The following is a 23,895-nucleotide window of genomic DNA, read 5'->3' as shown; positions in this document are numbered from 1 at the left end:
TCAATAGTATGGGCTGTGGTCGGACCCCAAAACAATCGCATTAGGTTGAACATCACCTAAGGACCCTTTCTATTGTGACCAGAATAGAAATGGCCTTGAATCATTCCCCCAATCTTATACACGTAACAAAAGACTGACATGAAAAAATAAAGTTCTGATAGTCATCTAAACTCCTGCTTCCCAAGAATCAATTTTCGACCATCACAGTTAAACGACCACCTCAGAGGACACTTTATATTGCTGGATTTACGGGATTGGCTGTCTTGTACTCACATATTTCTGTTTCAGACTAAATGTGGGGTGGTATACCGGTGCAGGGAGAGTGGGATACACATTTTGATTTTTGCGTAATAGTCTTAGTAGTATTTGAGTCTCAGCTAAAAATAAGTGTAAACTTTGCCTCTGACACCTACTGTTTATGAACAATTTAGCTGAAAGTGGCGTCCAAACATTACAACTAACCCTATCAGTGGAATTAACTATACCGGAAGGAGGGCTAGAAAAGTCTCATATATCAATAGAAACCACAATTAATTCAATATAATCCGATTTTATTTGAATCACGTGAGCTTTCGAACCTAAATATACAACAATACATTGATTAGAATAAATATGATTAATAAAAAAGGGTCTGTGTCAAATTTATTTTTGACCACAAAATAGAATAGTAAATATAGCATCATCACTCTGGTATTTATTTTACTTACATGACATCTACAGTATGTTTTTGATGAATCTGTACATATAACTTGACAAGTTGGAATTTATATAAGAGAATATGGGTGCTCTCACTGTTTAAATTGTGAGGAATATGCAACTAACCCTTCTTTGTGGAAGCCATAGTTTAGTTTGGCTAGCTCTCATTGTGAATTGATTATATGCTTCAAAACAGTGCTATATTCCAGCCACCAAGTGGGAGAGATTATAATATAGGTGTGAATTCTGTGACTTATGTACACAACTCAAAAGCACAAAGAACAGGAGGAACCTTAAAAAAGTATTGGGCTGCCTGCTTTGAAAATCTACAGGTGATGCTATGAGAATACAAAAAAGTGATTAAGAGCATGTTCTACCTGAAGCTACCTAATAATAAAATTTCCATTTTAGTGTGTGCCCTGACCTGCCTTTCCTTTTGTATACCAACACACTTAAAACGGATGGTTGTTCAAGGGTTCTTTGGTAATGAAAAGAGTTCTATAAAGAACCATAAGCACTCAAAGAACACTTTGCATGATTAAAACACTCTTTGAATCATTAAAGGGTTCTTCAGGTTGATGGAGAATATTGCTGCTGTCGGAAGAAAACCTTGTATCTCCACTTTTGTTATTTTACAGTTTTTGACATAATTAGGAAATGCCTGTTCTCCTTTACATTGTGTGTAAATTTCATGAAGAATGGACCAAAAGAAATGGCCCAAAATTACTTGGAAAAATTCTGGTTCCTTTGACTTACATTAAAAGTAGAGTATGTTCTTTCCTTCTCCTGTAAATGAACCATTTTGCAGATACAAGGTTTTCTCCCAACAACAGCGATATGCTGTAGATGGTTCTATATAGAGACTTTTTGAAAAGGGTTTTTCTATTGTTACAATGTCAAGCCTGTAACAATAGACAAACCCTTTTGATGCTATGTGGAACCCTTTTCAAAAACCTTCTATGTAGAACCATATGAAACATATTCTCCATTAGTCTGAAGAACCCTTTGATGATGCAAAGAACCATTTAATAATGCAAAGGGTTATTTGAGTGTTCATTGTTCCATACAGACCCATTTTCTTTACTAAAGAACCCCTAAAGAACTATCATTTTTAAGCATGTATTTGAATGTAATGCATTTGCCAAGCTTTCTGGGTTGCTATTTAAAGCAGACTTATGGTCCAAGCATAAAACCTAATGGTCCATGTGTAGGTCTACACTTCAGTTTCTCACTCTCATATTTGCACAAATCACAAAGTATTTAATGGCACTTCATTTACAACAGTTACTAAATAATACATAAGATTAATAACGGAATAACAGCAGTTTAGGGGATATAGGAGGTAGACTGTGCAACCTTTGTTGACTCCAGTTGCCATGCCAATGGGAGCACATCATCACATTTTGCCTTCAGCCCCAAATGAGGAACAGCAAACAGTGCAGCAGCTGTGCCTTAATCAGTCCACCATTCATTAGGGTCACTGCTTATTATAAACCCACTGATGCCTTAAAACTTCTTTTATAATAAGAAGGCTTTCCTACTAAGAACTTACAACCTAAGTGTGGATTAAGTGGTGGGGCACTGTGGGAAGCAATGTGTGGAGGAAGTCACACATAAACACACATGAGCGCAACCATATTACTCATCCATTCCTCATAAATCACATCTGTTTGTGCACAATCCCAGTTCTTGAGATAAATCACCCTGCACACCTAACTCTAATGTTCAGATCCTCATTACCTGGATTATGTGTGTTAAATTACAGCTGGAGCTAAACTCTACAGGGAGGCAGATCATCAGGACCAAGTTCCGGCTCCCCTGAGTTACTGTCATATGCAAAAGTGTAACTACCCTTCGTCAAATAATTTACTTTGTGATTTTACTTTAACTTTGCATACACAAACCAGCAAATACACAGCAATGTGCAGAACTGTGTTAACTTTTTTTCTGATAGAAAATCAACCAAACATCATTTGACCACAGTTCCCAAACTTTTACATATGACTGTGAGTGAATGTGCTGTTCACAGAGTCAGGAGAGGAGAGATGGTCGAGCTGCTTGATGGGCTCAAACTGCATCATCCGTCTCTTCTGAGTGTCTCTTATTTGCTGCCTTTCATAGAAACCACTGTCAGTGATGCGAACTGGGCATCTGAGCGCATCCTATATACTTTTGTATTGTTTATAGCTGAGTTGTACCATTTTATACAATGAAACTCAGGGTTGTTGCTATTTTTACCTAAAACTACATAATAACTTTGTACATTTATTACAGTTCAGGAGAATAATTTGAATCCATATCATTTTAATCCATATAATATCGAAAATCAAGTCCAATTGTGACCTGATAATTGGAAACTGTATCAAACCTGACAATATGTGTATCGCTACACCCCTATTTTAGTGTGAATGTTATTCATATATCAGTAAAATGACGATAGTTCATAGTACAACAGTGCACTGGGTTTTCTCAGTGTTTACACCATTTACATATAAAGAAATCCAATAACACAAACATAATTATTGTCAAAAGCATGTAATTTAAACTACTTTTATTATATGCGGAAATCATGTCGACATTTGATTGAAGTAATTCCAATGCACTACTTTTGTCAGTGTATAGCACCTAATGATGTTACCTGTATGGATCATGTGTTTGTTACTCAGTGGTCAAGTGGACCCATCACACTACTGTTTTTTTTAAATCAATACAGCCATAACAATGTAAAAATACCAGATGTTTAAAATATCACAAGTGGCCAGCGTAGGGTTCTCCTTTAGCAGCTGTAGCCAGTCAGCAGCCTGTCCATGTTGTCCACCCTCACACACACGCACACGCACACGCACACTAACAGCAGGCCATGTAGGAGACCAGAGTGAAGGACGCAGCACCTCCACACTTTTATTCCTTATGGGTTCAGCCCAACACCACATGTGTAATATAAATGTATGGGGGTGTTTACAGTGTGAAGACACTGAAAATGTGTTATTTTACATGCTCTTCACAGAAAATTAGCAAAGACCAAGAATCTGAGCTTGAAAAAAGAATAAATCGCATGTTTTTCAAAATGAGTCCCACAGACTTGAACACCACACAAGGGTTAACACCTATATTTTAAAGCATCACATACATTGCCCATATATTTTTATATGGAGATATATTTTTCTTCCATATGGACAGTATGCATTTGATAGGGAAATAAAGTTACAGCACCAAGCAGTAAAAGAAGGAAAATCTGCAGACATGATGACTGATGGTGTCTCCGGTGAATATTTCCCTGCATTCAGGTCACATGGGTCGAAAGGGCTTATTAATAGTGCTCACGGTGGCCAGCAGGGTCCAATGAGGGGTTTCCTATTGAGTCTGTGGAGAATTTGGCATCATCAGCTCACCAGTGACAGCTTTCACACATGGGCAGTGCCGAAGTGAGCAGACGTAAAACACACCCTAGCCTGACCAGACTGACCAAAGAGACTCTGCCGTTAGACAGCACGCAGCACGTCTCCGCTTCAGTGCTGCAGGCCGCCTCCGTTTGAACAGTGAGGAGACGGAGCCAAAGCAGCCGGTTCACCACCACCACCACCACCGCCGCGCAGCCAAGGAAACCCAGCAAACACTTCAGCCCCAATACCCCCAGCCAGGGAGGGGGAGAGAGACTCAGAGGAGAGCCGCTAACAAAAGCATTCTTGGCTTTCAGCACAAAAAATAAGCACCAGAAAAGTCATTTAGAGCACCTCAGATACAGATTCGAGGAGATAAGCGGAACGAAGTGGCGTCTCGCCTCACAGCATCAGCGGGACTCCTCAACTTTTTATCCACAACTTTTTTTCTTCTTTTTTTTTCCTCGCTTAAAATCCTCACTGGGCTGACGTTCACACTCTGAGAGCCAAGAAACGCTGAAACAGAGGCAAAATGTGGACGAAAACACGAATGCTGTGGACTATTTTTGTGCTAGGTGAGTCTTTTATAAAATACCGAGCAGATGATGCTGAACGAGGCTGAAGTTGGCCTCTTACTCGCCAGCTTCGTCTTCGAATTTCCCCGTTCCACCTTAAATGGTGCAGCAGTTCCATTCACTCACATGCATGAACTTAACTGCTGTAACGGCTCCTCGTTCCATTTAAGGTGGAACGGGGTTAATTCGAATGAGAACCTGGCGAATAAGCTAAATTCGTAGATGCTGAACACAGTAAAATCTGGGCTTACAAAAAAGATTTTTTCAAGCTAACGACCTGTTTTACTGCACATTTTGAGTAAACTGACCTCTAGCTACTTTGCACCCTTAAATTAGCCTAAGCAAAATCGTAGTTGTCGAGTCTTTCTGTCCTGCATGACAAAGGACAAGGCTAACAACAGAAGCTATAGCAATTATTTGTGGTTACAAGTACAATCTCTTAGAGAAAAAGATTGAAATGAACCACCACTGCCTATAACTTCACTTAGCAGGTGTTTTCTGAGCACAGATGGCTTTATGTTAGGATTAAGCAAGTATAAACTTTAAAGAAGACTCATATTGTGGTATAAACATTTCGCTAATGCGACCTCTGCACGACCTGTCCATATAAGCGACCGTGAGAAGCCCAACATCTGCTAAACTAGACTTCTTAAAGCTGCTAACAGTTGTTTACCTAACGGTCTCTGGCTGTAGAGCAGCAACGCAAGGACTCGTTCTTTTGAATCGGTTCAGAAAAGAACCGACTCAACTGAATCAAACCTATATGGCGTTTATGCCAGTTTTGGGCTTGCAGTGAACTTTTCAACTTCTCTCAGTCTTTCACAATTTATCTTCATCAAAGGATAACAAAAATACCACTCTGTAGCCTGAGTGTCCTCTTTGGATCTGTAGCCTACCCTACTGAAACCCCCCCAGAAAATATTAAAAGTATCCGTTGGTCCTGATGGTGTACAAGTCAGCAATGGTATTTTATGTTTTCCTGATGGGTTGATATCCCAGTCTGATGGGGCCTAATGTTTTAACAGGTGTTTGGGGACCCTTTCCAGATGCACTTGATTGTTTTCTAAAGGGATCGAAAGGTGTCCTACAGGAAACTAGTGCTCTCTTAAGCCAATTCCCATTGGAAAGCAAAAAGCATCTGGTTTTAATCCTAATGGCCTTTTTCGCACCTCTTATCCTCTTTCTGTGTTTGTGCTTTGTGTAGAGCTGGTTTGATACCACTTTTTCTTTTCCAATAGCGATGCTGAAACTTTGAGTACTGGCCCGTAAAGATATTTATCTGATTTTTTTTTTCTTTAAGAACTACCAAGTCTAAATTATCAACTAGAAGTAATCCAGTACGACCAGACTACTAAATCCCTTCTACAGACAATAAGAAGTATACAGCTAACAACAACACATCACACAACGTGAGTGCTATTTCAGGGTACATTTGTTACAAAATTGAATCAGATTCATACTTTTTTCTATTGTGAGTCCAAAATTGATGCTCATGGATGTGCCATTTCAAGATTTGTGCAGTTTGAGACTCTATTAGTAAGATGATATCAGACCCATTCCCTGATGAATGTCATGATGCAGAGGAGAGAAGAATAAAGTTGACTTGTGAATCAGTGCATCATTGAATGGACAGTTAGACAGAATCGGTTCAGTAAAGTAAGTCAAACTTCTCAGCCCTGGTGAAGAGGCCGTGTGGTGGAGTTCTGTTATTTTTAATTAACGCGCGTGCTGCACCTGCTAGTGCAAAACCCTGACGAGCGCGTGAAAAGTGGCTGAAAAGCTGAGGGAGTTTTGTGTTCCTTTCTTTTTGAGTTTCTTCCGGCTGAACTACAGTAAGCGATTCTTGGTCATGTTTTCAGCCACTCTTAATAAATGTTCCAGCCGTCCTTTCAGATTTTTTAGTAGAACCTGTTCAGGCCCATTATGCAAATGTATTTCTACACAGAAACTGTCCTCTATCATTAGCCCCACTGTTGTGGACAGGCCATCCAGATACTAACCAGTATTTTAATTTTTAAAAAGTGAGTAACTTGGTCGTCTTAAAGGGGAATTCTGCCCACTTTCAAAGTGCATAATTAAATTTTTGAGAAGTAAACAAAATCATTCAGAGTGGTTTGATGTAAAATAGGTTTATTCTAAGAGAGTAATAGGAACCAGGTTTTGTCATGTCTTCAATCCAAATATTTATTCATTTATTTACAATAAATGAGCCATTTATTTACAATCCAATGATTGAAAAAGTGAAAAAATTGGCATGTACCTCTAGGCTATGGATGGGCAATATGACAATGATTTATCATTATTGTGATTATCATCATGGATCGTGGATATCATGGATATCGTCAGTAATTAAAGAGCACTGACCAACTGCATCTTCAGTTACAAAAAGAACACAATTTATCCTGTTTAATTGGATTTAGTGCAGTGTAGTATGTTGAATGTTAAACATTAATTACGTTCATAGTGTTGATAGCAGTTTTTAAATGTGTCACTACATCCATATTTTATTGTATTGTTATACATATCATTAATTGTTACATTTCTTCAAGTATCGTGATACACTATTTTCTCCATATCGCTTATCCCCACTGTCCACCATAAATGGCTTTTTGAAAATAAATTTTAGACCAAAGAAGTCTCAGTCAATTGGTAACCATTATGTATGAAACCCCAAATGAGATTATGTTATAACTGTCTGTAATGGAACACCTTGGATGTCTGGTTCCTATCATTACTACTGTGAAACATTCTGACTCGGAAAGTTGTTTCTAGAATGGCTTGTTTCACATCAAAACTCTGAACAACTTTCTTTACATCTTAAAGATTAAATTCTGAAGAAATTTGATAAAAGTACAGTACTGTGCAAAAGTTTTAGGCATCTAAGCAAATTTTTAAACAATTTACCTCAGCAGTGAGTTTATCACAATATACATTAGAATAAAGTCGTATTCATAATTCAAATAAACATAAAAACAATAAAAAGTAACAAGAATTTCTTGGGTCCATATTATTCCTTGTCACCTTCACAGCCGCCACAGAGACTTGTTAATATCATCATATCATCAGTTTTCTAGAAAATATCATCAACATCTAGAAAATCACTATTACTAATATATTATATATTAATATTCTAATATTAAATAATCAAATCAAATATATTAAATATATCAAAATTTAGTTCAAATATTAACACTTTTCTCAGCAAATAAACACATACTACACAAATAAATAGATTTTGAAAAGACTTTCACACAGTACTGTATAGTTCACTGTTGTTGGAAACCTTGTATCTTAACTTCATAGGAGAAGGAAAAAACCTACTTTGCTTTTATGTAAGTCAATGGAACCAGACATTTTTCCAAGTAATTCTGAGTCAATTATGGTGGTCCATTCATCCTGAAATTTACACACAATGTACAGGACCATGAGCACTTCCAAATTGTGTCAAAAACTGAAAAACAGCAAAAAGTGGACAAGGTTTTCTTCCAACAGCAGCTATATATAGGTTTGTGGTTGTTCTTCTGATGAGTGGTACTGGTTTCAGTGGAAATAATGAGGCTATATCAGTACAAACAGGTCTGTCTAAATGTAATACAGCCTATCTGTCTATCCACATGGCCAGTTAGTAACAAACTGTTGTAGCAGCCAGTTTTTGTTATGGATGGCTCTTGGCAGGACTGTCCAGCACAAGCCTTGAGAAAGTAGAGAACAATAGATGGGAAAGCACTTTATCTACATCCTTTTTCCCACAGAAGGTGTGGCATCATGTTCTATTTCCCCCCCTGTGTGTCTGGTTTAAACACTAGCATCGGTGATAGACAGTCCTACGCAAACACACACTTCTGCACATTTTATCGCAAAATTACTGCATGTTTGCTGAATTTAACACAGAAAAAATAGAACATAAAACTATGGCCTGTGGAAAAGTTACAGTACAGTTTTAATGTTATTTATTTTCCAATGTGTTAACCTCACCATATAAGTAGAAATTGAGCTCTACTTGCAATAAACTGTTAGTTTGTTCTGTATAAAGAATATGAACTTAATTTTACTTAGAAAATCCACCAAACCTGTAATTAGAGTGTTCAAATTTTGCTTACGACTGTGGCCGAATGTCACAGCGAGCTCAAAATTTGAAACCAGCATCTTCTTATGGGAGTTTCTGCTGTGCCTCCGTGTATGTAAGTAAGCAGGGGAGAGAAAGGGAGGTGTGCTGCATGTGGGTGTGTGGAAAAAGAAATTTCAGCTTTGCCTATCATCAGATTCCTAAGGTGGGCCTGTTGTCATCCTCTCCTCTCCGCCCCTGCTTTATTTATTATTAATCACTCCTGAGACTGGCACTGCCATGAGCTTCCTCTCCCTACATCCCGCATCTCACTTCTCCAGCGGTCACTCCCTAATCTCAGCGCAAGAGTCCATTTAAAGGTGCAGTTAGAAGAACCGCCCATAAAACTGCCTGCTGATGAACCATCAATTATAAAGAAATAGTGCTCAGTTGTAACAGGAAAGGTATGTGAAGGTGAAGTGAGGGCTCAATAACCTTAAGAGATAATGTGCCATAACTTTTACACAGGCAAAAGTTGTAAATTGTAATTAATATGTTAAAATGCAACACGTAAACAATAATTGCGCATTTAAATGTCCAGAGGTTTGTGTGTTATGTGAAATAAAATTGTGTTTAATGTGCTTATCACATATATTTCTATTGTTTTGGTAAAAATCAGAAGTCCTATGTAAGCAAAATACCTTAAAAGGTTTAATGGGGAATATCACAAGCTTTTCAAATGTTCTATGTAATATTGTTTCAGTGCACACAGTCATTCAGAGTGGTTTGATGTGAAACGGCTCATTGTAGAGAACCATACTAACTCAGATTTCTGTACAGTGGTGGTGATAGGAACCAGGAATCACACTATTTACAACACAACTGTATACATTTTATACACTATTCAAAGCCACCAATGTACCTACATGTGTCTTCTGAGTTTATGCATGTAGTGCTGATATTGGTAGAACAGTGATAAATATGAAAAAAACTATTTTGCCATAAAACGCCCTGTATGTGCCATTCTACCCTGAATTGATTTAAAAAAAATACATTTTCGGCCAAAACCTAATGCCAAGACTTTGTAAGGTTCTCTAGAATATAGCATTTCACCTCAGACCTCTGTAAATGACTGTTTACAATATTGAATCGAACTGAGTGATAAAAACGAACTTTTCAGCCAAATGGTTTGATTTGATTAAAAGCCTTTATGGACCAATGGACATCTTAGAAGATATTCAGATATGGACATTAAAACCTCCAATTAAATAACATGAACTGAATTCTGAATTCATATTGTCACAGTTGGAACAAAATCTTATATCGCCAAAAAAAGTAACTATCAAAAAAGAGCTTTTAATGGAAGATATTGTAAAGAGATTTTACTCTGGGTCATTTTAGAGCATCTCTATTGGTCCACACATCATGAAATTCTGAAACAATGTAAAGGGCAGCTGGTCTGGTCAAATTATGTAAAAAACAAACAAACAAAAACAGAGATACGAGATTTTGTTGACATTAAATATGCAAATATAGTCAAAGGATCTATTTACACAGTAGTGCAATATAGCCTAGAAAAAATACACCAAAGATCCAAATTTGATATAGTCGTAAAAATAAATTCTTCCAAAAAAAAAGTCAATAATTTACGAAATGTTGATTATAATCAATACTAACGCTCCAAAAGCGACGTAGTTGAAAGGCCACGTTCACATTCACACGCCTGTCTGTGAAAGCTGTTTAAAAACCCGTCACTTTTACACTTGTTTCACACGCTGCTCCTCTGAGGACGACGTGCCTCTGCGCTCTCTCCACTTTTATTAGCATACTCTAATGACGGCACTTAGTGTTTTTTGTGTGTGTGTGTGTGTGTGTGTGGTGAGGAATGTGCCCGGCGACCCCCTCCTTCTAACCCTGTCGGCCCCCTACTCCCTTTCTCCTGCCATCCTATTATTCATTCTGAACGTTTTTTTTTTTCATTCACAGCCCCTCTCGTCTCCTCCCTTTAGTGGAGGAGGTAAGCTGTGACTCGGACCCATAAAGAACGCAGTCCCCCCCCAGTACTCCTAACGCAGGGTCCGCAGGCCCGTTCAATTAGCCCTGAATAGGACACCAACACTGGAAGAGGTCGGGGGGTGGAGGTGGCTAGGGGGTCCATGAATCCCAAAGCACAGCAGGGGGGCCAAAGCAATGATAGCAGTCCCACACGAGTAGAGGGGCGTCACTGTCAGGCTGCAGTGGGTGGGGCAGATAGCAGTTTTACGGTTATTTGCAGACTGTATATCACCACTGTTGCAACACAACCTCTTTTCTCTAAAATGATAACTTTACAGTAGAAGGGAAAAAAACCATTTGCACTTAAATTTTTATGTTTGTATTACAAAGGATAGCATATTAAAATGGTGTAAAAAGGTTTTGATACAACAACAACAATATGCTAAAGGCACATATAAACATATAAACATGCACATACAGGCACATTCACACACACATACAGTTGAAGGCAGAATGTTTGGGTGCCCTAACTTGCAAAAATGAACTCAGCAAATAAATTATGCAGAAAAATGCCGTGGTAGTTCCCTGTAGACGAACTTAAATATGTTTTAAATATGACTTATTTTTACCTAAGAAATCAACAGAACATATTATTTCTCTAGGGTTAACCAAACTTCTGCATTTGACTGTAAATGTTCATATATTATCATTGGCCCAGAATTCCCATATGGGTGTATACCTACTGATTATCCATGTTTTTCAGAATGAGACAGATCATAAGATGCGGAATACTCGAACTATGAGTTATTTAAAAGAAATAAATAAGCATTAACCTCTTAAACTTAAACTCCTTGGTCCAAAACACACTTCGTCATATTCTTCATAACTTTCATATTTTATAAGCTACATTCAAAAGCTGGGTGTCGTATGAGAGCTGTAACCCTTCTTTCCAGTCAAATAGATGGTTGATGTAATTTTAAAACCTTATAATAGAAGAAGCTGAACTTTTTTTTGTCTACTGAAATTCGACCCATCACAAATCTGGGCTATAAACTATAAACAGATGGCGTCTCTTCAGTGATGTGCATTTTTATAAAATAATACAAAGAGCTTCTAATATTTTTGGCTTTCAGCAGTAAATTGTAAGCATACAGCAATATGTGTGATCATAAAACACATGTTCTGGTCATTTGAGGGAGCTTTTAAAAGAAATAAATAAAATAATAATTGACATTTATTTCATGCAGTTACTGAATAATTTGCCTTACGATTTGGTCACGTGAATTCGTGACATGGACAAACCGAAATATACCCTGGAGAATAAGAGGTTAAAGTTACAGGCGCATGGCTGCTCTGATATATGTGATTTTTAAGTACCTGTATATCACACCAGATGGTGTTGTGTGTGAACGTGTGATTTACGGCCTTGTTGTTATCTTTTACAACATTACCTACAGCAGGAAGTCAAACTATTCAACAGGTCTCCACCCTCGCATCCGACTGCCATCCTCATTCGGCTGTTTGAACAAAGCAGAACACACTTAACAAGTCAAGCTGAGAGGGGACACACTGCCCGACCGTTTATCTGACTGACTGTGGGGCAGCTTAGTCCTACCCTTGAAATAGCTTGCAGCAGATATTCATAGCACCATGCAAGAGAATTTCAAAGCCATCGATCAATAAAATCTTACGTCAACGTCAGACACCAAACATGCCTTGGCTGACCGACTACATTTGGGATAAGAGAACATTTCTATAAATTTGCTCTTTTTAACCCAAAGATTCAACATTGCAAATCAATTTTAAATGCCATTAAAATCCAACTCCAGCTCAGATGAATGCTTCATGCTTTATCATCTCCGCACAGATTTAGTAGATTTTCAGTAGACTGCTTTTACAGGCCGTTAGCAAAATAGAGGAGACACCCATCCAGTTGCATAAGAGGTCAACAGCAGACAGGAAACCCTGCAAAAATTCTACTGGTTCTCACACCCATCCTCAGAGAGAGAAGGACTTCTATCTGGCACAAATTCATCCACATTCATGATGGTCTATGACAGTCAAAACCTTGCATTATTTATGAAAAATAATTAAATATTGAAATAAAATATGCAGCCGTATGCAAAGGTTTAGGTGCCCCTGGTCAAATGATTTCATTTGTTGATTTTCTAAGTAGAACATCCCATATGTTTTATATTACGTTAGAACATGTTATACTCAGCAAACGAATAGGAATTGTGCACTGAAATTAGGATGCTTTAACTTACTTTCACTTGGAAAAGTGACAAAACATATCATCTGACTTTTGCTTACGACTATGTTTTTTTTTTACTCCTACAAATATTGTCTACTAAAAAGACTTCCTAAGGTTTTTAGCTTTGAGTCTACGATTCTAGGAGAAGAGGATCCTTGAACTTTGAAAAGGTCCTTCATGCTTGCAAATCACAAAAAAAAAAAGTTTCTTCAAAATAAACATCTATTGAAGGTGGCATCACTCCAAAGAACCCTTTTGTTATGGTGAGCGCCTAGCAGTGAAAGAGAGAGACTTTCTACTGGCTGTCCTGTGAAGCTCTGGAGATCTGGAGTAAGCAGTGGAGCGCTCAGAGCTGAAAATATGAGAACACTCAGTGCATCTTCTGCCATTCAGCTCTTCAGGTGTCAGTAAGTGAGCGATGTCCTGCACTCATCAGAGGGAATGATGACCCTGGAAAGAGTGTCTACAGTGCTGGAGCCTGTAGCAGAGATACAGAGGATATTATGTGACCGAGGGTGTAGGGTGGGGGTGGTCAAAGAGCACAAAGTGTGTCTGAGGAGGTGCAGGTGGGATTAAGATGGGTGACAGTGGGAGCAGAATGGTCATGAGTGAATTTCCACATGGCCCCTTCACTGATAGTCACTATCAGCAGCCCTGTTGATCGGGGAAAACAGGCCACAGAGGGTGTCAGTGAGGGTCAGCCTTAAATACAGAACCACAGCAATCAAAGACAGATGTGTGAGGATGAGTTAGGAAACAAAAACATCCCACCGTCTCCAGTAAGTAGTCAAAGCTGGAATTAGGAGACTTGCATGATAGATGATGTTATCGAGTATTGTAATAATCTAGAAAAGTAACAATATCATGCAAATTATCATTCTTCTGTTCTCTTTTATGTGCCATGTAATTTAGGGCATCTTTATTTTACCACGTATCCAATAAAAAACATTGCACTTGACTGAAGGCCATACAGTGGAGTGTTTTGGAGGGTCTAACAGTGAGACTTATTATAATAAAGAAACTTTCACTTTTCTTAAAATTTTGTCTGATGTACACTTTACATACACTACACTCTTAAAAAAGGTGGTTCTTCAAGGGTTCTTTTAGTAAAGAAAATTGTTCTATATAGACTCATGAACACTCAAAGAACCCTTTGCATGCTTACAGGATTTTTTGCATCATGAACGGGTTCTTCACATTAATGCAGAACATGCTGTAGATCGTTCTATATAGAGCAGGGTTTCTCAACCTGTGAGCCGCGGACCGTCATACAAGTCATACAAACATAATGATAATAACAATAATAATAATAAAAATCAACTTAACAATTAAAAATTGAAGATTTAAACATTTTCACAGTATAACCGATATAAATGTTCATAGATACATCATCAGTCTGAGAGCGCAGTGGGCACGCGATGCAGACAGCTAGGAGAGATGGAGAAGTGTTCCAAGGTGCTTTGTTTGGTTTGGACTTTTCACACCTTTTTTCAGTTCGCTCTGTTTTGACATGTCCACCCGATGACCGCTGGGATAGGCTCCAGCACCCCCCCTGCGACCCTGAAGGAGAAGTGGCTTAGAAAATGTGTGTGTGTGTGTGTTTTGACATGTGTGAACACCCGTATTTGGGTCATTTCTAACCCCCCCTCCCAACCCCCACCCTTTATGACATCATTACAACCATGTTGTATTTCATGCTTTTTTAACATACCTGCAAATTTTGTAAACCTACTGACCACCAGAATGGCCGATCTGATCTTTTTCAGCCCCTAATTTTCAGGTTCTCAGTGTCAGCATTTAAGAAAAGAAAAATAAAGTTATTTTTTAAAAAGTTTCCTTAGTTAGTTTTCCTGTGGGCCGCTACGCTTTGTAGTTATACGCCAGTGGGCCTTGAGATGGAAAAGGTTGAGAACCCCTGATATAGAACCTTTTTTAAAGGGTTTTATGCAGCACCAAAAAGGGTTATTCTGTTGTTACAAGTTTAGCAGAACCCTTTTTTGGGAACGGTAAAACTGTTTATATATTATAACCTCATATCCAAAAAGGTTAGGACACTATCAAACTGTAAATAAAGACAGAAAGCAATGATGTGCAAATCATGTACTTGATTATTATTTAATTATTTAAATTTTTATTATTCATTTTATTATTTCATTGAAAATAGTACAAAGACAAACCTTGTTTTTTTTTTGCCAAAAAAAAACAACAGGGTTGTAGATTATGTCAAAAAAGTGAACATTTCCATGATATGGGCTCTTTAAACAATGTGTTTGCCTCCTACATCTTTTACATCACTTTATTCATTGTTTTGAAATGATATGTTGTCAGAAAAAGTCAACAAAGTCTTGTCTGCATCTCCACAGTGTGAGCGTAAACGGCACCAGCCTCAGGTTCTCCATCTCTTTCACTCACTGAAATGAAAGAGCTGATTAACCCGTACTGGTCTTCAGTTATATTTTGATCTAAAGTAGCTATGTGAACTTCTTTAGTCTGAAGAGTGCGTTAAGAGCTCATGAAAGAATATTGTCGTCGGTCTCTTGGGACTGACCACCATTGTTTAGGCCTCTGTGGTTGAAGTAGGTGTGTTACTTCCTACCTAATTGTTTGGACTGTTCTGTCTTACTAGCTATAAAAAGAGACAGTAATGAACTCACAGCACAGCTGCTGAACAAAATAAGCTAAAGAAGCGTTGCAGAAAAAGTCCTTTGGTGAGTTCTGTACCGTGTGCAGTATAGAGTACTGTACGTCAAAACTGCCTTAAGTACAAGTTCATTTTTCATCTTAAGGGGAAAAAGCAGAAAAATATATTTAACAGAAAGTTGCACTGACGCTTCCATCACAAGATGTAATGTCATATTTTCTCAGTCTTTAGAATGTTCTCACTACTTTTATGAGAGCTTCCATGGAGACTCGCTTTCAGTTTTTCAAAGAAATCTGCAGGGATGTTTTTCCACACCTCTGAAGTTCAGTCTTAGAAGTTGGTTACATTTTCTCTTCTCATATCCAACCAACACCTTCACTGATATTGATGAGGTCAGTTCATTGCTCTGAGAACAGCAGTTTATTAGTTTGGTGCCCTTTTCTCAGTGAGGGCTTCTTGACAGCTACACGTCTTTTCTGACTCAGAGTTGATCGTCTTCTCACGGTGGAAGGACGGACAGAAACAGCTGTGGATATTTTCAGATCTGGAGCAGCTTGGTTTTCTCCTCCCTCTCAAAGATGAAAGCTTAAGTGCTGTTTATCTGACAGGGACAGTGTTTTTCCACTCATTTACCCCTTTTCCCCCTCCTTTTGCAAATGTATGATTTTATCTAATCTCCTCTGAAAAATCTCCTGGGAAAAGTTGTTTGTAATTGCTGTTTTGACTGGAAATTAAATAAATGAAAAATTGACTTCTTTCTTTTTTTATTCTATTTTATTTCAGGGTTTCTCCTCCAATACACAAATGCAGAATCCATTGTCCCTACCAATTCTTCAGCCCCTTCTACTACTCGGTCTTCCTCTTCTGTTTCAATGACCACTACTGTTCAGCCTAGCACTTCTGCTCCTCTGAACACTTCTACTCTCACAAGCCCTCCTTCTTCTGCTGCTTCCACGACTCTAAAAAGCATACCGTCAAGCGCATCTACTACGACTGCTGTTGAAGCTACAACACCAACCAGCAGAGCACAACCAACTAGTAAAATCTTGCACTCAGTATCACAAGGTATTTATAATCAAGCCAGTCTCTCTGAGCCAATCAGTCAGGTACAAAAGTTTAGGCACCCCTGCTCAATTCATATTGTGCATTTATTTTTTTTTTTTAAGTGAAAACAAGTACACAACCTCTACCAAGAACACACGTTTTAATGCACAGCTAGTGTTTATTTGCTGAATTTAACATAAAAAAATAATGCAATACATAAGTGTGGCTTATGCAAAAGTTATGGCACATTTTACATTTCATGTTTTCTATTTTTCTAATGTTAGTCAGCAAATAAATAGAAACTGTGCACTGAAATGTGTAGATGCATGGCATATTTAAATTTGTCCACTGTAGATGAAGGGTTAACTTATTTTTATGATGACATATAGAGTGATATGTTATAGAATATAAGAAGATAGTTTTTTTTTTATAATACATATTTTTAATAATAAAACCTCATCAGAGACCAAAGATGTCACCAATCATAAAGCAGTACGGTATAGATGCCGTCACCAATAAACCACATTAAACACCCAAAAAGAATTGGGGAATCAGTAACTAAATGTTAAAGACTAAAATATAACTGTAAAACGTCATTTACTTTACTCACTAATATATTTCATCATTTAAAAGGGTATTAAACATCCATTAAAATATTACTTGAGTACATGCGACTCAGTAAATGTAGTTAATGGCATAACAAATGAAGTCAGAACTATGAAATACATTTATATTTATTTTTCAACTAATTGTGGCCTGTTTTTCCATTGCTTTTCTCCTCCAAGGCTCAACTCCCTCTTCTACTCCTCAAGCCACCATCACCATTACTGTAAACAGTGGGGCCAGTCCTCAATCAACTACGAGTGTCAAGGCTACAACCTCAAACAGCACAACTGCACAGGGTTCAACACAAACTAAAGCACCTAACACTCCATCATCCTCTACAGGGAACCACCCCACAACACCGAACATCAGGATAACATCAGTCAGCACAAGCTCAGATCTACCAGGCCCAATTGCTCAGAAAGATAGCTTTACTCAGAGCACTACAGCAAAAATTTCCACGATTATACCATCAATATTAAGCACTCTAAACTCCAAACATACCAGGCCATCTGTTACAGATTCACCTATAGATAAGTCCATCCAGATCACAGCAACAACCAATCAGAACACAGAGGCTGTAACAAAACAAGGTAACAGTTTATACAGTACTTTACTCTTGCAGAATTCCACAGTTTGTGCCCAGCAACCTTAATCTGCATATTACCCATTTATAAAGCATTGTTAAAATGACCTGAAACAGATAAAAAAAAAGTTTCCTTTTTTTATTATAGTTACCCATCAGAACTCTATTCCAACAACAGCATTAAATAGGTCTCCATCAACTGGGACCATCAAACCATTCAACGTAAGTAGATGGTGGTGGTGTTGTTTTTAATTTCTTCACGCTGATGAGAAAATTTTATGCTGCTTTGATCTTTTCTGCAGATGGAAATCACACTGGAAAAAATTCAGAACGCGACCAATAACGTAAGACCACTTCAAGCTTTCATTGAGCTTTAAACCCGGCCGTCCACTCTGCCACTCGGCATATTTGCAGACAGCACAGTGGGGGTGGGGGTGTGGGGGTGGTTGTGGTACTTTTCAGTAATAACATACTTGTCGATGTAGCCAGAGCTGCTGCTGTAAAATTGCATTTGCGGAAAAAAAAAACGAATTTAACAGCACGTAGAACTGATGGTGCAAATGTGGCGATCACAGCTTAAAGCTAAGCGCAGACATCTGTGCTAAATGACCGGTCCAACGGGTTTCTCAGATATGTTACAATACATTCGTATGTAAAAATGTGGGCACCCCTGGTCAAGTGACGAGCTTTGTTGATTTTCTGAGTGAAAATAAGCCAACACACCTGCAGAGATAGACTTCTACACATTTAATCCACAGTTACGGTTAAAATATAAAAATATAAAACAGAAAATGTTATGGCACATTTCATATTTTATGTTTTATTATTTTCCTGCAAGTTAAACATAGCAAGTAAATGGAAAATGTACAATATCAAATTGCAGGAAAATGTCAAAAATATTTTCAAGCAGAAGATCATGTGACTTGAACTGGTGTGTTCACACTTCTATATATACACACACACACACACACACACACACACACACACACACACACACACACACTGTTAATTGTGAAATGTGAAATCTACCTATACTAACAGTACAGATAAAATATGGGCTCACTATTTGGCAATTAACAGATCACTTTTTCCCTTTTTATATACATTATAACAGCTTATTAGTATGTTCAGTCTTCATAACCTAACTCAGAACTATTAATTTACTACTTTCAAACCATTCATAAACCCTTTACATAAAGATTATTGTGAAGTGGTGCTTTTGACTAAGCTCAGCTGTATTTAAAACTTAAATGCAGTACTAAAATGTAAGTTAGGTTAACTTTTGTCTAAGCTAAGTCTTTATTTTTTACACTGTATTTGGACAGTGTGTATTCACAATAATGAGCCTTACCATTTCAATCTTAATTTAGATTTGTTGATAGGTCAAGTACCAAGATTGGAGGCTTGCTTTAGAATTAAAAGAATTAAATATTTATAATTAAATATTCTTAATATTTAAGAATGAAATATTTTTAGAATTTTTAAAAATCCTAAAAGGTTTCTGGGATTTTTATTACAGGCGATGGTTATATATAGAACAATGACAACTCAAAGAACCTTTTGGATGTAATAGTTGTTCTTGGCAATTCGGCAAACAGCGCTTATGGGGGCCACTTGAATTATGCTACAGTTGCCTCGATGTGGTTGTGATATTCACATATTATATTCTCAATTATTTTATTATTAAGTGTTACGGCATGGGCTCGTCCACACCCCGCAACATAAGAAGAGGGACACAACACGAAAGGTTGAGTTTAAACCAAAGAATACTTTTATCCAAAAATGTCTAGGGTATGAATGCAGTGTTAATCGTGAACGAGTGGACGTATGTTTGTGTCAGTAGATGATATATGTAGAGGCAAAAGAAAAGAAGAAAGCGAGAGGGGGGGGGGAAGACGGATAAATCAAAGAGCCTAAAAAAAGAAAATAAACCGTGCCTACACAAAGAAAGAAGGTGCCTCTGGGAGAGACAGATCCACCACCTTTTAAGCTATACCTCTTACCAGGTGCCCTCAATGATCTAATTAGACTAATCAGGCCTAGCTCCGCCCGTGCACTGGCAAACTAGTACCTGAAGGGAGCACAGGGGGTCGTCACATAAGAGTGAACTTTACAACTCTACCCATTTCCTTTCACAGGATGTCTTTGTTCGAACTTGTCGAAAACTCTTAAAAAATTACAACGCAGCTAGTGGCTGCACTCTGGAGGTAAACAAAAGAGGAGATGACGATTTCGCCATCACCTCTGCGAGTCTGACAGGTGAGGTTATGACAGCTTTTCATAAAGTCCATCAGGCGCAGCCATTTCTAAGGTTCCACTGTGGCTGCTTCATCTCAGTGAAGATTAATTGTGTCCTCTTCTTCTGGTAGTTGATCCAAATGAAGTAAACAGTATCTACAGTAAGGAAAAAATGGTAAGCCATGAGACTTGACTTATAATGATATCGTTAATAAATGGTGCATTATGTCTAAATGCACTTGTTTTTATCTGCAGTCAGAGCATCAACCCACACCGGTGCCCAGCACACTGATTGCCATCTTGTCCTCGTGTGGCGCCCTGCTGCTCTTCCTTGTTTGTTTCGCTCTGTACTGCGTGTGCCACCACAGGTCCTACAGGAAGAACCAGGTAAGACGATGAACGTGCTCTGTCCTACACAGCAGAGACCTCAAACAAAACACAGTCTCACATAGTCGCTGGCAGGGACGCAATAAGGCGACACATCGTTTGCTTAGCTGCCATACCATACTCGGGTCATTCCAACAGATGGAAATACACTGGAAGTGTTGGGGGTGTTGCTGAAATGGCTTGTTGCACAGATGGAACTTTGAATGATGGCAGAACTGTGAAAGAAAATGGCAAATGATGTAATGGTTCAGTGAGACCTGTGCACAGACGTTTCGTTGGGATTTAGAGGATATTTTAGCGGCTCTGATGAACCGAAGATCATGTGTAATCATGTTTCAGATAAAACCAACATAGTGTTATGAATTCTACCAAAGTCATTACAGTATTCAAGCACCATGCAGTATTTAAGAGCTCCAGAGTCTCTGAATGACTGTTTTCTTAACACTAATGAGACCTTGGTTTAACAAGTTATTTACACTCCTTATTGCTGACATTGAATTTGGTTGTTGTTCAAAATAACCACATTATGGAATTTGACAAGATTATCAGCAGCTCATTGGTGGAATTTCCAGCACTGAGGTGGTCAGTTTGGAGTTACTGAGCAGGAGCACTGGCGGTCAGTAGTGCACCAGGTGGTGCATCCAAGAGCGATGACTCTTGCAAAAACCCATGAGATCCATGACCTCTATTCCCCTGGACAAGGCTGAGACTCTCCTGCTGAAATGAATCTTCAAGAATGGTGGAAGAAAGTATGAAAAAAGATATACACACCAATCAAGAGGGCAAAAGTCTGAGGGTAAAGATACACAAACAAAAAAAGCAAACCAATAATACAAATAGAATAAGCTTACTAAACTTATGAGAGTACTTGGGCAGCAGTATGTGACACAAAATCACACACAAATGTCCTCGAGAACAGAGTGGTTTGTCTTGTTTTTTTTTAACAGAGCTTAAAAAATATTGGAAGCCGTTTCAGTATTGGAAATTACATTTGGAAAATTTGAAAGTTAAAAAGTAAACGGAAAAAAAAAAAAAATTCCAGCACCTTAATTGGTGCTACATGCAACTACATGCAAGCGCTGCAAAATTTAGGGTGGAACAGAACATTTGAATAAGAAGCTGGTTAGTAAGAAGTCATCAGCTTGCACTTTTGCTGTCGCTTGAGTTTTTTAATTTGTTTTTTAGTCATTTCATAAGCTGTGGCTATAGACAGCGTATTCATGGTCGCAGGGACTTTTCTTACTGCTTTTGATGTTCTGCTGTATTCTGTGTATTGAGTCATGCTTTCCAGTGCTATGAAACCTGTAGTGGAGGAGTTGCTTGGTGTTGTACCTCCTGATACTCGACATGAATAGAGACTACATTAGATTAGATAAAGTGAGCCTTATTAGTCCCACAAGGGGGAACTTTCACCTCCGCATTCTAACCCATCCATGCAGCAAAACACCACATACACTCTAGTGAATGCACACACACTAGGGGACAGTGAGCACTTGCCTGGAACGATGGGGGGTCAGCAGGGAGCAGTTGGGGGTTTGGTGCCTTGCCCAAGCGCACTTCAGTCACATACTGTCGGCTCAGGGGATCGAACCGGCAACCTTCCGGTCATAGGACTGGCCCACCTTATAAATGTAATGTTCCTCTCAGAAACAAACAGCTGCACACGGCTGATATTTTCACTGTTAGTTGCTACCACTCAAACTGTTTGAGCATGTCTGCGCTGACCGGTGCAGGACAAAAATGTTTTCTCTTATTCATTACCACTACATTAATTTGCAGTGTCTTAAATTGACACTTTGTTGCGGGCTCATTTTATTTTTGGCCACTGAAATTTCAATGCACCCCTGATATCAATCATTATAATGATCACTATCCCCTTCTTGACCACGTCCACTACTTCTCCACAGCAACACCTGACTGAGGAGCTCCAGACAGTGGAGAACGGTTACCATGACAACCCCACTCTGGAGGTGATGGAGGTGCAGCCAGAGATGCAGGAGAAGAAGCTGACGCTGAACGGAGAGTTCAACGACAGCTGGATCGTGCCCATCGACAACCTGGCCAAAGAGGACATACCTGATGAGGAGGACACTCACCTGTAAAGGGGACACTTGCAGAGCTTAATGGTGGCCATGAAGAATATATTACAGAACGACCCAATGGTCAGATGACTGACTGCTGTAAAGACTATCCGAGGGCCAAACAGTAATTGGACACATTTACTAAACCTGATTTAATGCCAAAAGGGCAGAGGCCATAGTGAGAAATACAGATGGATGATCAAAGGATAGCCTGTGGCCTGTCCGCGTGCCATAACACTGAAATAGGAGTAGGTTTTTTTGGGGTGGGGGGGTTTGTATCTTCAAAGAACACATTTATGGGAAAGATTTTAAGGCACACATATTGCTACACCTACACAAAAAGGGGGTTCAGTTGATATTGTATTTCACTCGTAATTCTTCAGAGGAATGTACACTGCTGCACCTGTATATAATCTTTAACTTTTTGCAGCTCAGTAACTCCCACAATCAGCTTATTGATCATAAGCATTAGAGTGAGACCTATGGATTAATCCTGATTGTCCTGGTAATTTAGACTGTAGGCCTGATTCTGTTGCGCTGCTTTAAAGCTGCAATGTGAAAGCATCACTAAGTAGATGACCAAAGCACCTCACAACTGCAGATATTATGGATTCTGTAAAATGTTAGATAACCTCACAATTTAGTGTAGCTTTTTTTTCCCGACCACAGCTTTCACAGCTTGTGATTTTCGTTAGCTCTGCAACTGTTTTTAATTTAACTATCAAAGAGATGCTAGACACGACATAAAGCATCACATTAAAGCTGACTGAATCAAATAGAAATCCCACTTGATCAAAACTGACTGAAGGAGCCTGTTCCAGTTTCTAACTTTGGACGAAAATGTCAACCTTTTCAGGGTTCTGACACGAGATGTTTGTATATACACTGGTTATTTTTGACTTTGAAGTTTTAATGTCTTTAGTTCTCGTCTCAATAAAAGCACACTATACAGTTAATTTCTGGCTTACTGCCCTCACATTGGCTGACAGCTACTTGGTCACCAAGTTAACTGACAATTTTAGTTAAAAACGGTTAGTTGCTACGTATTTTTCCATGTTCTTTTTCTTAAATATTTAAATTATGTATAACTGTCCAGTGCGGTTTAGATATCAAAGAGCTACACTTCAGATGCTCTAGGAAATGTTCAAAGGTATTTCATTATAACGCACACTCTTATTGTAGGTGTTTGAATTCCACTGATGAGTATTTTGTATGTATTTTATTATCTGTATTAAAACTTGCGTTTGCCAGGGAAGGTAAACAACAGGGGTCTGATACACTGGAAGCCACTACTGTTGATTACATTGTTTCTTTTTCCAATGAATCAAATATGTCCTTTTAAAATAAAACTGTTGTTTCACAAATATTCC

The 23,895-nt window shown here is 38.4% G+C and overlaps 1 protein-coding gene across 1 annotated transcript; it reads left to right on the top strand.

Annotated features, from left to right (window-relative positions):
- Positions 1–4,065: 4,065 nt before the first annotated feature.
- Positions 4,066–23,891, top strand: podxl (podocalyxin-like). The gene is made up of 9 exons (XM_017712190.2): positions 4,066–4,651; positions 16,370–16,651; positions 17,416–17,826; positions 17,968–18,041; positions 18,122–18,163; positions 19,958–20,078; positions 20,189–20,232; positions 20,313–20,444; positions 22,352–23,891. Exons 1-9 carry the CDS (start codon positions 4,609–4,611, stop codon positions 22,544–22,546), a joined length of 1,344 nt encoding a protein of 447 aa, XP_017567679.1. The 5' UTR covers positions 4,066–4,608; the 3' UTR covers positions 22,547–23,891.
- Positions 23,892–23,895: the final 4 nt, after the last annotated feature.

This window comes from Pygocentrus nattereri, chromosome 1 (genome assembly GCF_015220715.1).
Source record: "Pygocentrus nattereri isolate fPygNat1 chromosome 1, fPygNat1.pri, whole genome shotgun sequence".
Classification (NCBI taxonomy): Eukaryota; Metazoa; Chordata; class Actinopteri; order Characiformes; family Serrasalmidae; genus Pygocentrus; species Pygocentrus nattereri.
This window is presented reverse-complemented; position numbering and strand designations above follow the sequence as displayed.